The sequence below is a fragment of the Ptiloglossa arizonensis genome, chromosome 7 (genome assembly GCF_051014685.1).
Source record: "Ptiloglossa arizonensis isolate GNS036 chromosome 7, iyPtiAriz1_principal, whole genome shotgun sequence".
Taxonomy (NCBI): domain Eukaryota; kingdom Metazoa; phylum Arthropoda; class Insecta; order Hymenoptera; family Colletidae; genus Ptiloglossa; species Ptiloglossa arizonensis.
In genome coordinates this window covers 10,412,237-10,425,646 of record NC_135054.1, presented here as the reverse complement: position 1 = coordinate 10,425,646, position 13,410 = coordinate 10,412,237, and the positions used below count along the sequence as shown (strand labels likewise).

The 13,410-nt window shown below is 35.8% G+C and overlaps 1 protein-coding gene across 2 annotated transcripts; it reads left to right on the top strand.

Annotated features, from left to right (window-relative positions):
- The first annotated feature begins 1,287 nt into the window (after positions 1 to 1,287).
- Positions 1,288 to 11,721, top strand: LOC143148900 (carboxypeptidase B). 2 transcript variants are annotated; one of them, XR_012992637.1, is made up of 9 exons: positions 1,288 to 1,407; positions 3,003 to 3,321; positions 4,930 to 5,235; positions 5,795 to 5,885; positions 9,441 to 9,586; positions 9,847 to 9,903; positions 9,995 to 10,079; positions 10,848 to 11,093; positions 11,419 to 11,721. XR_012992637.1 is itself a non-coding variant. In XM_076315705.1 (8 exons), the coding sequence occupies exons 1-8, from the start codon at positions 1,328 to 1,330 to the stop codon at positions 11,039 to 11,041; spliced, it is 1,278 nt and encodes a 425-aa protein (XP_076171820.1). In that variant the 5' UTR covers positions 1,288 to 1,327; the 3' UTR covers positions 11,042 to 11,129. The 2 variants fall into 2 exon arrangements, 1 of the variants encoding a protein (XP_076171820.1); XM_076315705.1 differs by lacking the exon at positions 11,419 to 11,721 and having other exon boundaries at positions 10,848 to 11,129.
- Positions 11,722 to 13,410: the final 1,689 nt, after the last annotated feature.

The window sequence follows — 13,410 nt, the reverse complement described above, 5'->3', positions numbered from 1 at the left end:
GACGAGTTTTCCACGTTTACAACTTTCACCGCTTCAGTGCTTTGGTTGAATACAGTTCTTGGAATAATCAATTTAGAGGAAAAGGTCCCTGCAATACCACTGATATTTTATAAGGTCGATACTTCTACTTCTTAAGGTTTACGCTATATCCTTAACGTCAAATTCGTTAATTCTCATCGTGTTTATTTTTAATTCATATATTCAATAGCGATAATTTTTTATTCTAGTTCAAATCGATAACACTGGAATGATAATGTAAGCTTTTAAGCTCCCGATCCGTGTAACACGAAAAAGCATTACCTGATTGTCTACCTTTCTTATTTCTCGTCTATGTCGAATGAATGTCCCTTTTATCTTACATCTTGTCTGTAGAATAAAACTGTCTTTTATTGAATGATGGTTTGGGTTATTCTATATCATATCTGTAATTTCACCTATAAAAACGTATCAGTGGGTCACTATTCCAAAACTTAGTATACCGAAGAGTTCGGTTATTCGTGGTCGGTAATTTACCTTTAGTCGAACTACACAGATCAGAAGCGATGCTTACGAGACTTTATGGTACCGTCAGTTTCGAATTTTACCTAATTAAATATTTACGGTAAAATAGAACATTGTTTAGATTGGAGATGAACACTAATCGATTCTTTTTTGTACGACTTTTGTAATCGATTAACAAAGCGATCAAGATAAGAATAATCATTACACCAAGAAGCACTGAATTGATATTAATCAATAATCGTAATCTACAATTACAATCTGCAATCATTAATCAATAATTTGTAATTACAAAATTTAAGATAATTAAATTTTAACTAACTCAACATTCATTACTTTTTTCAAATCGATACACTTCATGCTATCGTTTATCTGTAAGATTGTAAGACGAAGTAGTTTGTACTGATTTCATTTTTTTTTATAAATAGATCGATGCATTGGTATTAATTAGAAGCAGGATTAACAATCTCATCAATGTGTCATATTCATCGATAACAACATTATGTACCAAAGTTACTTTGTGTTGCGTTTTGTATCGAAAACGAATCAATAATGTTTTATAAAGTTTCAATCACAGTTATCTTTCGTGATAAGAATGTCATTTAATCGGAGAACTTATCTTACTCTATATGTGGTGTAATATTGCAAGAATGATGTTTGATTTACGGATTTTCCAATCGCCATGTATCAGCAATCATCTTGATCGCTTCAAGTTTCGAAAGCAATTTGGTATAAAGTAAATAAGGATACTGGTGGGTACAGATACGACCTGATATATAAAGTCAGAAGCTTCAAGTATAATAAATAGGTTTAATTGATAGTAGCTAACATGCGTATCTTCTTAATCGCGACGCTCTGCGTCGCGGCCGTCTTTGCGGCCGGTGAAGAAAATCTGCTACCCTTAGAGGGGTAAGTTCGTTTGTTAATTGCAGTGTGTTTCTTCAAATTTTTAAATTACCGGTATTAACGGGATCAGTGTTCGTTTCTCTGGGGTAAAGTTTAACACCAGCGTTTCCCAAACTGTGTTGCGTGCAATGTAAATAAGTGTTTCGTGATAAATGGCAGTTAGTATCGAAACTAAACGAAATGTACGTCACTTTTGTATAATTATAATTTTTAATATCATTTCTTTTGTTTATCAATCTACTAGTATATGCTAATAATCAAATACAAAAAGGAACACTTTACTTTTTGGGCTTTGAGTAGATTCTATACATTATAATGACATTTATAAAAAAAGTGCAGATAACAATCCACCATCTACGAAGAACAATGTATTGTGATTTATTTTTTCCTTCTAAACCTCATAATTTTTATTATTCTGGTATGTATGTATATCATTTTTTGTTATCTAGAGTATAGCTTCAATTTCCAAGCAATATTATAATTTATATACATCAATGAATTTGATTATTAATTATGTTTCTTAATGTAAAAAGCAATTTGCCAGAAAATAATGTAAGTGTTGATATATTTCGACATTAAAGGAGCTTGGGAAACGCTGCAACACGATCGAAACGTTTAATTACCTAAAGGGTTTAGAACGTTCTTATTTATTTAATATTTTACAGTAACTAATAATTAATAAATGAGACTATTTTCGTGGAAAATGTTCATTATTTCGTGACTCTCTTTCTAAGATAGAAAGAGACGAATCTATACGAATAAAGAAATTAATGTATGCTAAGTGATTTACTATTTGTTGGCACAAATGTTTCATTTCAAAATTATAAATAGTATCGATGTAGAATCTCTAGTTTGATGTACTAAATATCTACTTAGTTTACTGTATAGTTGTATTTACATTCCCACTTCAGTTACAGTCCCACTAGCTCTCCTAGCATCACAAACATTGTTATTATTAACCAAAGACCATGACGAAGACGAACAACAGTCATTTCAAGATTGCACGAGATAAAATAATTCGTAATATTAGCCTAACCTTGGAATAAAAGCATCGAAATAGAACGATAGTAAATAAATCATTTTGCTTCGATGCTTTCATTCAAAGACTTCATGCTGCTACGAATTATTTTATTTTACTCAATCTCCAAATGATTGCTATCAAAATTTGACAGCGTCTTTGGTTAATAACGAACAACGTCTGTGATGCTAGAAGAGTTAGTCGAATTGTAACTGAAGTGGGAATGTAAACACAACTGTGTTTTTTTTAAAGCATTCTACAAATGCCTTTTAAGCTTCGACTAACAGGTGACCTCCATGTTTTCCATACTTAAAAATGTACACGGTATTTGTTCAAATCGTAATGTAAAAACTAGAGATATTCGTCAATTTGTCTACGTACTTGCTATATTATAGTATTACTAACGAGAGTAATGCTATTTAAAAGTTTACAAGTATTAGAGTTCACGTCTTGTAAGCCCTTTAGAGAATAGTTGTAACTTTGAAACACCAGTCACCATCAACTACCATGACATTGATCTGTGTTAATTAAAGTTTGAAGTTTCGAACGAATGCTTAATTTTTGTAAAAAAAATTTTCAGCATGCAAGGTTTCTCTACTTTCTACGATACGCCGGAACAGCTCGAATTGATGAAGAGTTTGGCAAACTTTCCCGGTTTCGATTTTACGAAAATAACCGAGAACACTGCGGACGTCTTGGTCACGGCGAGCAATGTAAACGGGTTCAAACAACTTCTGAAAGAAAATATTATGAATTACACGGTTACGATTGAAAACGTTCAGGAAGCGGTCACGGAAGAGTACATCACGCAGCAGGTTGAACGCAGATTAAGAGGGAGACTTCAAGCTTACAACACACCTGGAAAATTATCTTTCACTTACTATCCCAATAACAAGGAAGTAAGTAATACTTTTGATTCTCGAACTGGTTGAGCTTGTCCAATGTTGGCCGAGCTTAGGAAATTTCGTTCGAACGCTAAAGGTATTTTAGTGTTTTCTGATACACGATGTTTTTTCGCTTTAAATTCGGAAGCGGGGATAAACTTCTGCTGCTACTCGCCCTTGTAGAGTACTAAAGGAAGGAAGGGTTGTATCGGGTCGATATCTCGGTTACTATCGATTTTATCGAAAATGTGTATAAAAGAAAAATGTTTTAAAATTTACTTTCCAATAACTTTCGTTACGCGGGCTTTTGCTGTAAAAGTAACGATAAGCGAGATATTATACACCACCTTTTTAGGGGCGTAACAAAAAAAGCCGGCAGGAATTTTGCGATGTTAGGTGGATAATATTTAAAGTTGACGTACTCTATGGACACGTTTCGAACTTAATTGCGCTACACCGAGTTTCTTTCCTCGCGACACGGTAACAAACGGACGAACACAACCACGTTTTATTTGTACAGATTACTGGAAAAGTTACAACATTCGAATAACACAAACCGTTTTTGAGATATGGCGAATTCATTGAATGGAATTTCAGCAACGAATTCATCGTACTTTCCACGTTTTCTTCAACGTAATTTAATTGACTACGTAAAAAGTAATTGCAGTATTAGAATTGTACTTTGCTAAAATTTGCAAAGTTCTGGGGATTCTTTCGGAAAAAAATTGTCAAATTTTGTAACCATATTAATACCGTTTCGGACAAATATTCCCCATTCAGGATTATTATTATTACGGGCGAGCAATTGCGCAGTGGAGTAAAACGATGAGAAACAGTTTAATGTGTATTTTCGATGTTTTATATTACTTCCACTCACGATACGAAACCAAAATAAACATCTTTTAGACACACATGTCCTCATTTTTCACGTCAATAAATACATCGCGCATGGTAAATCTTGAAACGCAATATGTACAGTTCCATATTCCAGATATGGAAGTAAAATCTTGTTTCTTTACTACTTGTCGATACACTGAAATTATTTTTACAATCGTCGATCAAGCTGTCGCTATCCATTCTCGGTAAAAATATTACTTTATATAAAAGACACGAACTCGCTCACAGTGGAAGAAATGTATCTTGTACGAACGGTTTGTGAATCGATGTAACATTGGTTTTCAAAACTAGAACAGCTTTCTGACATTAAACGAACTGTAGCAGAAAACAAGAGAAACACAAATTGGCGCAAGCGTTTCTAACGTAGAACCGTACGCTTCCTCAAAGCCTACGAAACGAGTCATTGTTTAATTTCAAAGCTTCAATTCGCAAGAATAATCGTAAACGATACACTGATCCGAATGATCTGTGTGAACATTCCACGCATTCTTCCTTTATCAATAATATTTCTAATTTCGTATCAATTTGATCAATATAAACCATGCAAGATTAAATAAAAATTGTCTTGCATTTATTTGTTTGAATTTTAATACATTAAGTGAACTTCACAAATAAATGATCCGCCACTGGTTAAGAATGAAATGCAAAATGGCGAACGAAAGCCACAGTTTTACGAGAGGTGAAACGTTTAGAGTCCAGGAAGTAATTTATTAAAATCGTTCGCAGATCAGTGAATACCTGGAATACGTAACGAAAACTCACGGTGATGTGGCTTCGTTAATTAATATAGGCACATCCTTCGAAGGACGACAAATGAATGTACTGCGGCTATCTACGGGTGGGAAAAATAAACCAGCTATTTTCATCGATGCTGGAATCCACGCCAGAGAATGGATTGCTCCAGTGACGTCTCTTTATATAATAGATCAGATGGTGATGAATCAGAACAGATATCTCTTGAACAACGTCGACTGGTACATTCTTCCGGTCCTAAATCCCGACGGTTACGAGTTCACGCATGTTAAATCTGCGGTAATTATATTCGATTTATAAATTGACTCCACAGGTGCACCATCAGCCTCGTAATTATCGACCACTAGCGGTTAAAGGAGATTCAATGTACATAGATTTCGTCTTATTCTCGCCTTGTGGCAATATTTCAATATTTCACTGTTCCGTTCTAATTTAGCTCAGTATTGAAAACGAACGATTTTATACTTCCAGCTTCACTGCTTTCGAGAAGTGTGTACTTATAAATGTACTCACTAATGTAATCGTTCCACGAGTTTAGAATTTAAAAGAAGTCTACTGGTTTATATTTCGGGGACGAATGTTACTCTGTTAAAAGTCGATGAATTTGTCTTGTCTTCTTTTTTTAAGAGGGAAGGGGGGCTACGAGACAGTATGAAACAAAGATAGCATCGAAAAGACTCGAATGACAAGCAAATTTCTAATGTATGAGGTTGAGTTGGAAAGGAAACTTCAATTGCAACACGACCCTTTTTCGCGTACACCTTTGGCTGTATGTGTAACGAAGACGGTGAATAAATAAATGAAACGAATAACGGGTATTTTTAAACGTGAATTTCAGAATCGTTTATGGAGAAAAACAAGGTCCCCGAATAGTGGTTCGAGTTGTCGCGGCGTTGACGGGAACAGAAATTACGACATGGAGTGGATGAGTAAGTTTCTAACTTTATTTATAATCACGCGGACGCATTTGGAGTAGGTGTCGCGTTCGTATAAAGAAAAAAAAACAAATGGTGTTTCAAGAAGGAAGAGATTGCATTCTAATAATTTAATCGGGCCGCGAATCGATCGATTAAAAATTGCCCGTACAATTGCGCGTTTGTTCGCTTTTATCGCGCAGATCAAACACGAGTGTGACGAGAGTTTCTATTAAAGAGACAAATGAATATTTCGCGATGGCGATTACGGTACACATCAATCAGGCAACGAGACTGCTGATAATCTATCAACGACATCTACGACATGACCATTGATTAATCAGACAAAAATTGGGATTAAACAACATAAATCACAGTGATCGAAGTACCAATGAATACGCGAAGATAGTATCTCCATTCTCGAAAGATTCGATCGCGGTAATGCTGTAATCTTTGTTTTCTTTTTTTTCTCCCCCATTTATGCATCAAGTTGCACACACTGCAAACAGTTACTAGCAACTGGTTCTGTTTATTAGCGTTCGTTTAACAGATTTACGACTTCGAATAGCGTGTTGTAGCACTAGCAATACTAGAAAGTATTTTTGAATACTTGCGTGCAATTTTTAAAATCATTCTTCAAAGAGTAGCAAAGCGTTTTAATCGATGTATCGTAAAGTTCGTTGATCTTGCGTGTAACTTATCACTTCATAAGTTTATTTTTGGTATCCAACTAGTATCAAAGATGTTTCCGGATATTTGCGTTCCATCGTGTATATTTAAACAATTTTCTTTTTTTTGGAACGTGAGACTCTTTCGGGTGTTCGTTTCGGTCTTTGGTAAAATAATGCAGTTAGGAACGTGAGAAATTTTGATAAACGCGATTTATTTACGCAACAATTTTACCGAGAGTCGCAGGACGACGCTCGGTCGTCGAAAAACAATCGAAAATTTTTCTCGTAAATAATTTCACGAGAGTGAGAGGACACGTTGTTAGTTGATGCATCTCGCTCGTGTTCTGCGAGGAGTACTGTGTCACGGTTAACTCAACCATTGCAGTCTAACTTTTCTTTGGAGAGCAGTTGTGCGGCGTTTTCATTGAAGTTATGATTGAGCGTGATAAAAACTTGCTCGTTACCGCACGGTTGTTACTCCTCTAGGTCTCTTCATTCGAGCTTTAACACACTGACTTTCGAGAACTCTGAGTTATTTCCCGACGTTATTACGGATGTCGACGTAGATCTTGACATCACGCCTACAATTTTACCTTTTGTTTGTGTTAGGCGTTTTTTTATAGATTTCCGGCTGGACTTTCGGGTTCAAAATTGAACGGGGCGAAGTTTGTTTCGTACTTTAACGAACGAAACAACACGATTGGTCACTTAAATGACGGAGTTCGATGTAATAGAACGATTGCAAAGTCTAATTGGATTATAATGGACATTCGGATTGAGAATTGATCGTTGACAATAAAATAATAAATAAATGTCAACGATACAATATCTCCTGCATTACGTTTGTTTCGATCTGTAATTCTTCATGGTCATATACAAGCGAGTAGGTTTCCGTAAAATTGAAACAAATGCGAAATACGAATATTAGACGGAGAGAAATATCGAAACTCCTTGGATTCTTCTAGATGTTTCTCTAAATATTTTGAAAAATAAAAGTTTCCCAAGAAAATGTTTCAAGAGTGATGCACATTTTTACGTAGAATATCATTTCGAATAAAAGATGTAATTTATACTGTTTATGGCAAAAAAAAAAAAATATAAGTCAATCTCGAAAAGTTCTTGCAAACGTGATCGCAACGACAAACTAATAATCTCGTTTGAATCTTCTCTCAAAATAACGAAAAATATACTTCGTCTTTTTCGCAATTATTTATCTACGAGATATTTCGTTGTATCAATTTAAACGAGACATCCTGTCATTTGCGTTGTTGTCATTTCATATACTATTTTTTTCAAACAATTCACAAATTTTAATCTCCGAACAATACAACAAATTGAATAGTTTCAATTTTATTTCCGACGAGAGTCTAAATAACACGATAAATGATATCTGCTGTTTGAATTTAATAATTCGTTGGACTCTAGAAATATTTTTTTTCATATATTTCAAACTGTATCTTAATACTGAATGCATAATTCGCGAATCTCGTATTAATGCCCCGCTAATCCGAACGACGTTGACGGCTTGGGAATTATTTCGAGAGCCGCCTCGCAGCTCTAATTTTTCTCATTCGTGGAATTTCAACCAAATAAATTCGCGAAATTCGATGAACAGAGCTGCGTTGGAGTCTCTAAATTGAGATCCCTAATTCGTTGTGCCATTTGAAAGTTGGCTGCTACGCGAAAATTTACGCGGGCACTTTTTCGCATTAGACTTCCGTGAGAAAATTCGACACACGTTCTAGAAATTTTTATCGCACTATCACCGTGGTGTTACTCGAAAGATTAATTTCGTTTTGTCTGGCATAATTTTTGTTCTCTTTATTATGAAACGCATGCCTGATAAACTCTACCAATGCTATCGTAATTACAAATAGAGACCATTCGAACTTTGTACTCAAAAATGTTGCGTTATTGGTGGCTTGTATCATAATGCTCAATAACTTTAACAGTTATATATTTCGTTTGCCTCCGGTGTATTTTACGAAAGTTTAAATGCAACGAGAGCTTCCAAACTGTCCTTTGATCCGAAATTTTTTAATTGGGGACTTTATAAATACTCAAATACTGCCATGACACACTTTCATCGTTACATAAAATTAAACAAATATCAATTTTTAACGATTTCCATCGTCGGTATAAATATCGGTATATATTTTTTTGCTATCCAAAACACTTTTATTGCACGAGGAAAACCTCAACGTACAATCGAACACATTTTAATTGAATTCAGAAATACAAACAAGAGAGAACAATTTTTTGACCAGACTCTACCAGGAAGAAATTATTAAAACAATAAAAAACCGTCATTGTATTTCTCAAAGATATAAATATATTAAACAAGCTTTAACAAACACAAGAAAATTACTAATAATCATGAGCAAATGTAAATGTGTACATAAACAGTAAAATATCTTAGAATTATGAATTTATATGAATTGAATATTTTGATTAGCATGTGTCACGTTTTATACATCTAATTAAGGCATACGAGAACACAACTAAGAATATTTTTTGTATAACTAGGAATAATACTAAACTTAAACAAACTTGGTAAATTGAACAAATGATGACATAACGACCACAAGCAAACATGATCAAAAATTATTGTGCAGTTCAAAATTTAAAACAATGAATAAAAGATGAACAACCTTTTATTCGCTACTCGTCGAATCAAAATTAGAGTTCCAATTCCAGAATGAAGTACAATGAAAACAAATAAAAATTGAACTGTTCAATCGAACAAACGTTGCGAGTAAATCGCTATACGTTGATTTCATTCGAATCAAATTTTGTCCATCTTTCATCGAAAGAATAATATCGTACATACGTGACAGCGGTTGTTGAATGTTGAAGAAAGAAACAATGCGTGGAAAAAATAATTCTTGTTCGTTTACAGCAATTGGTGCGTCATCCAGCCCGTGCAGCGAGACCTATGCTGGACCAAAACCATTTTCCGAGCGGGAAAATCAAAATCTGCGCGATTTCATCCTAGCACGTAAACAACAAATCAAGGCCTACCTCACGCTTCACTCGTACGGACAGGTAGCTATCGATAATTTCAAACAAGATTAATTCTAATCGTTTCGAAAGTAAAATTGGAGTTTTCCAATGTTTTCGAGTCACGCGTTCCCGCAGCATAAGCGTTTATTGTTTATCGTTCGTTTATTCGTTCACGAATACGATACTCGGAGTATTCAGAGTTTCGAATCAGTTTGCACGCTTGCAATGCTAATACTCGTTCAAACAATCGTGCTTTACATTCATCTCTTGCTCTAACAAAGTACGGAAATTTTGCTTTTCAGTATATTTTGTACCCTTGGGGTTTCACATCCAAGGTGCCTTCCAACGAACCAGAACTGGTACGTAACGCTTTCTTCTATCGTTATTTCCGCGAAATTATCGATACTCTTTCGACTCTTCGATCGTTTACCCTGTTTTATATTTTTCCAGAAAAATCTTGCCAGCAATTGCGCGAACGCCATTGCTAAATCGCGTGGAACTAAATACACATTCGGAACCTCTGCTAATCACCTCTGTAAGTAACGAAATTTATTTAACGAATCGCTTTCCTTCGTTTTGTCATGAGAATGTTGATTGAAAAATAGAGAGAATCGATCAAAATACAGAATTACCTCGTCGACTGCAATGTATTATTTTTATACGACAAAAGTATATACGACAGTAAAGAGAAATTGCAAATTGTTGAATGTTACAACGAAAGTGAGAAATTAATCGGAAACAAGCATCCGTTTAAACTTTGTGTTTTAAACGCTTGTATAGTAACCGTCGTAATTCTTAAAAAATAAGTATTACATTTGAAGGATTCTTGAAACATTTACTCTTTACTCCACACTTTTATTACAAATTGATACAGCCCTTGTATTTTATCACATTTCTGTCTCCACTTTTGGAATCATTAACCACAATTGGATGATAACATCTTAATTGTAGAATCATCACAATTAAATAAGAAAAAATATAGAACAACTACATAAATTAAATTTAAGGTGTACTGATTCTTTCTTAAATTCAATTTATGTAATTGTTTTACAATTTCTCTTTTTCCGATATTTATCTTTAAAAATCTGAAAGAGAAAATCGGGAATCAAAACGTAATAAAATACTCTTGTTTAAGATTGCATTTCTTTTGATTATTTTGGAGTTCAGATATAAGCATACCGATAATTTATTCTCACAATATGGTTGAAATTCTTTTTCTCTGTTATTTCAAATTCGAATACTTTTAGCCAATATTGTGTTTCATTTAATCGTTTCCTTTACATTTTTCTTACAAAACAATTAGATCCCGCTGCCGGTGGTAGCGACGATTGGGCCATGGCTAAGGCAGGCATCAGTATATCGTACACTTTCGAACTACCCGGAGGAAATTCTGGATTCCTGTTGCCTCCTTCCAATATCAAAGCTGTTGGTATCGAGACGTTCGAGGCTATCAAAGTGATTTACCAATATATCTCATCGAAATACGTTTTGCACTAATAAACACCTGACGTCGTTCAACACACACGAATATACATATGTACACCATTCTGTAAGATATTCTTGAATTGCACGTATCCATTTCTGCGATACAAAGTGAACTATATTTTAATTCGATACGGCCCCTGAGATATTTATTAGTTCTTGTACTCCTATTGGTCATGAAATAAGTTGTAAACGAAAGTTTTTGTTCGGCAATCGTATTATCTTGTATACAAACTTGAGTCATTTTGTACGATAAATTAACGCAGACTAAATGTCCCTATTACTGTCACGTGAAAAGCTGTCACTAGAATGGAAATGATTCTTAGATACATATTAACGATCCAGTTTGTATAACAGATATAAGACGAATAGTAAAATTATTGTCTTTCCAGGGTCCAAGGATTCTTAATTTCAAGAATCTTTCAATTGGAGGACAAAATGTAGGACTTTCCATTATGATAAACATGGGTTAAATAGTTATAACAATATTCTCGGAATCGTAAACAATTTTTGTTTCGGTTTAAGCACGCGACTTACTCGCTTATCGTATTTAACAGTGATACAAAAATAACGAATTACCTTACTGTTCTTTCCGTTGGTGTTTACACAAGTAAACACTTCGTTCTTCACTTTTGCATTTATTTCACAACGAAAGAATGTCTTATTATCCAACAAAAAAAATGTTACTTACATATCGACGCGATCGATGAACCGAGTGCTGTCGCAAAGTTTTCAGAGAATGTTAATCATGACATCATATTATTTTTAAACGTTAGAGATGTATAACCTAGACAACGAAAACGCTAAAGTTACACGAATACTTTGATTGGAAAAATGTTTGCCTTAAACTTTGATTGTTTAAGAAACTTTGTTAACGCTGTTACAAGACAGGTACACTTGAAACGTGACATCAAAATTCGGGAAGACAGATGTCGGGAACAGATCTAGGTTTGTTATACCTTTTGACAAGAAGGTCCATGTTTGAAATGGTTGAAGAAAACCTAGAAACAAGTGTAGCAGTAGGAACGAATCATCCTCTTACGTAGAGAATTCTTCATGATCGGTTGCTGTACCCGTACCATGCTCAACGAGTGCAATCCTCCACTCGACCAGATTATCCAGCAAGAGCAGAGTTCTCGCAGTGGATTCTCGCAAAGTGTGTGCTAAATCCGGAGTTTATTTCGCAAATTTTCGATACCGAGGAAGCTGCATTCACCAGAGACGAGGTCGAAAATTTCCACAAGAACCGGGTACCTCGGAGTTTATTTCGTTCTCGCGAAACATCACCGAAGTTCGATATCCACGATTTTGAAACGCTCTGTAGAAGTCCGAGAGATCAAAGGACCGAGGAAACGTGAAATATTTCCACAATGGTTGTTGCTTGTCGGATCCTGCGCACCTCCCTCGAGTTTCACGCTAACCAACCGCGCACGGCGTATCAAAAGTTTCGCGAAACGATTGCGGATCTTCGAGGACACGGTGCACGCGAGCGTTTACTCGAAAGAAGTCTACACGAAAGGGGAAACAGGCGTTGTTTGGTCCCGTGGCCCTTCCACGCCGACCACTTTAGTTTTTCCTCCATTTTTAGGTGGTCGTTGCGCGAAAGCGAGAGTGGCTGGGGAAACGGAAAGAGAGGCTCGAGGATTTGGTCGGAATGAAGTAGAACACTTAGCACGTAGAGCGCAGAAGTATCGTGCCCAAGTTCCTTTTCGCTTATACCTATTTCCCGTGCTCGCGTTCGGTCTAATTGGAGAAACAACAGACTCATTACCCGTGGACTCGAGTGGAGACGAGAGCTCATTTGACGGGACTGAGGGCACTGGGTCGTAAAATTTTTGTATAACGAGCCACTCCCCCCACACCCCCTTCTCCTCTCTTCTCCTCGACCCGCGGAGGAAGTTGAACATTCCTTGAAATCGTTGACTGAGGTGACAGAGGCTGGCACAATGCCTTCAGTGACGCAAGAAAACGCTGGCTTATCTCCTTCTGAAGGCATTCTCCGTGTTTCAAACGTTGGTACGGTTACCTCAGACACACCGCTTTCCAAACAACGAAACACCCTTCTGCCTTTGCGGATGATTCCATGGAAGTCTGGCGAATTAAGGGTCGCGATAGGTATGATCGTTTGAAGCACGCGAGAGTACATGCTCGAGGAAAGTAGATGAAAAAGGAACAACTATTCGCGAACACCGTGGAAGGCGGGTTTCAATTGAAGGAACAAATATTACTGCGAAGTCAAAGAGTGTTTGTCTAAATCGAATTATATTCGATGCAAATCATCTTTGATACCTAGACACCTTTTCATCTCAACACGTGGTTATTTTTCCTACTGCTTTCTTACCTATGCAAATGTTTGTCGTCAGTTTGTTACTGACGTTCTGTAC

What these genes read in the sequence shown, in the direction of transcription:
- LOC143148900 (XM_076315705.1), top strand. Translation starts at nt 1,328, where the DNA reads ATGCGTATCTTCTTAATCGCGACGCTCTGCGTCGCGGCCGTCTTTGCG. An exon ending in AATCTGCTACCCTTAGAGGG is followed by an intron (nt 1,408 to 3,002) that starts GTAAGTTCGTTT and finishes AAAAATTTTCAG; the next exon opens with CATGCAAGGTTTCTCTACTT. An exon ending in CGCTTCACTCGTACGGACAG is followed by an intron (nt 9,587 to 9,846) that starts GTAGCTATCGAT and finishes TTTGCTTTTCAG; the next exon opens with TATATTTTGTACCCTTGGGG.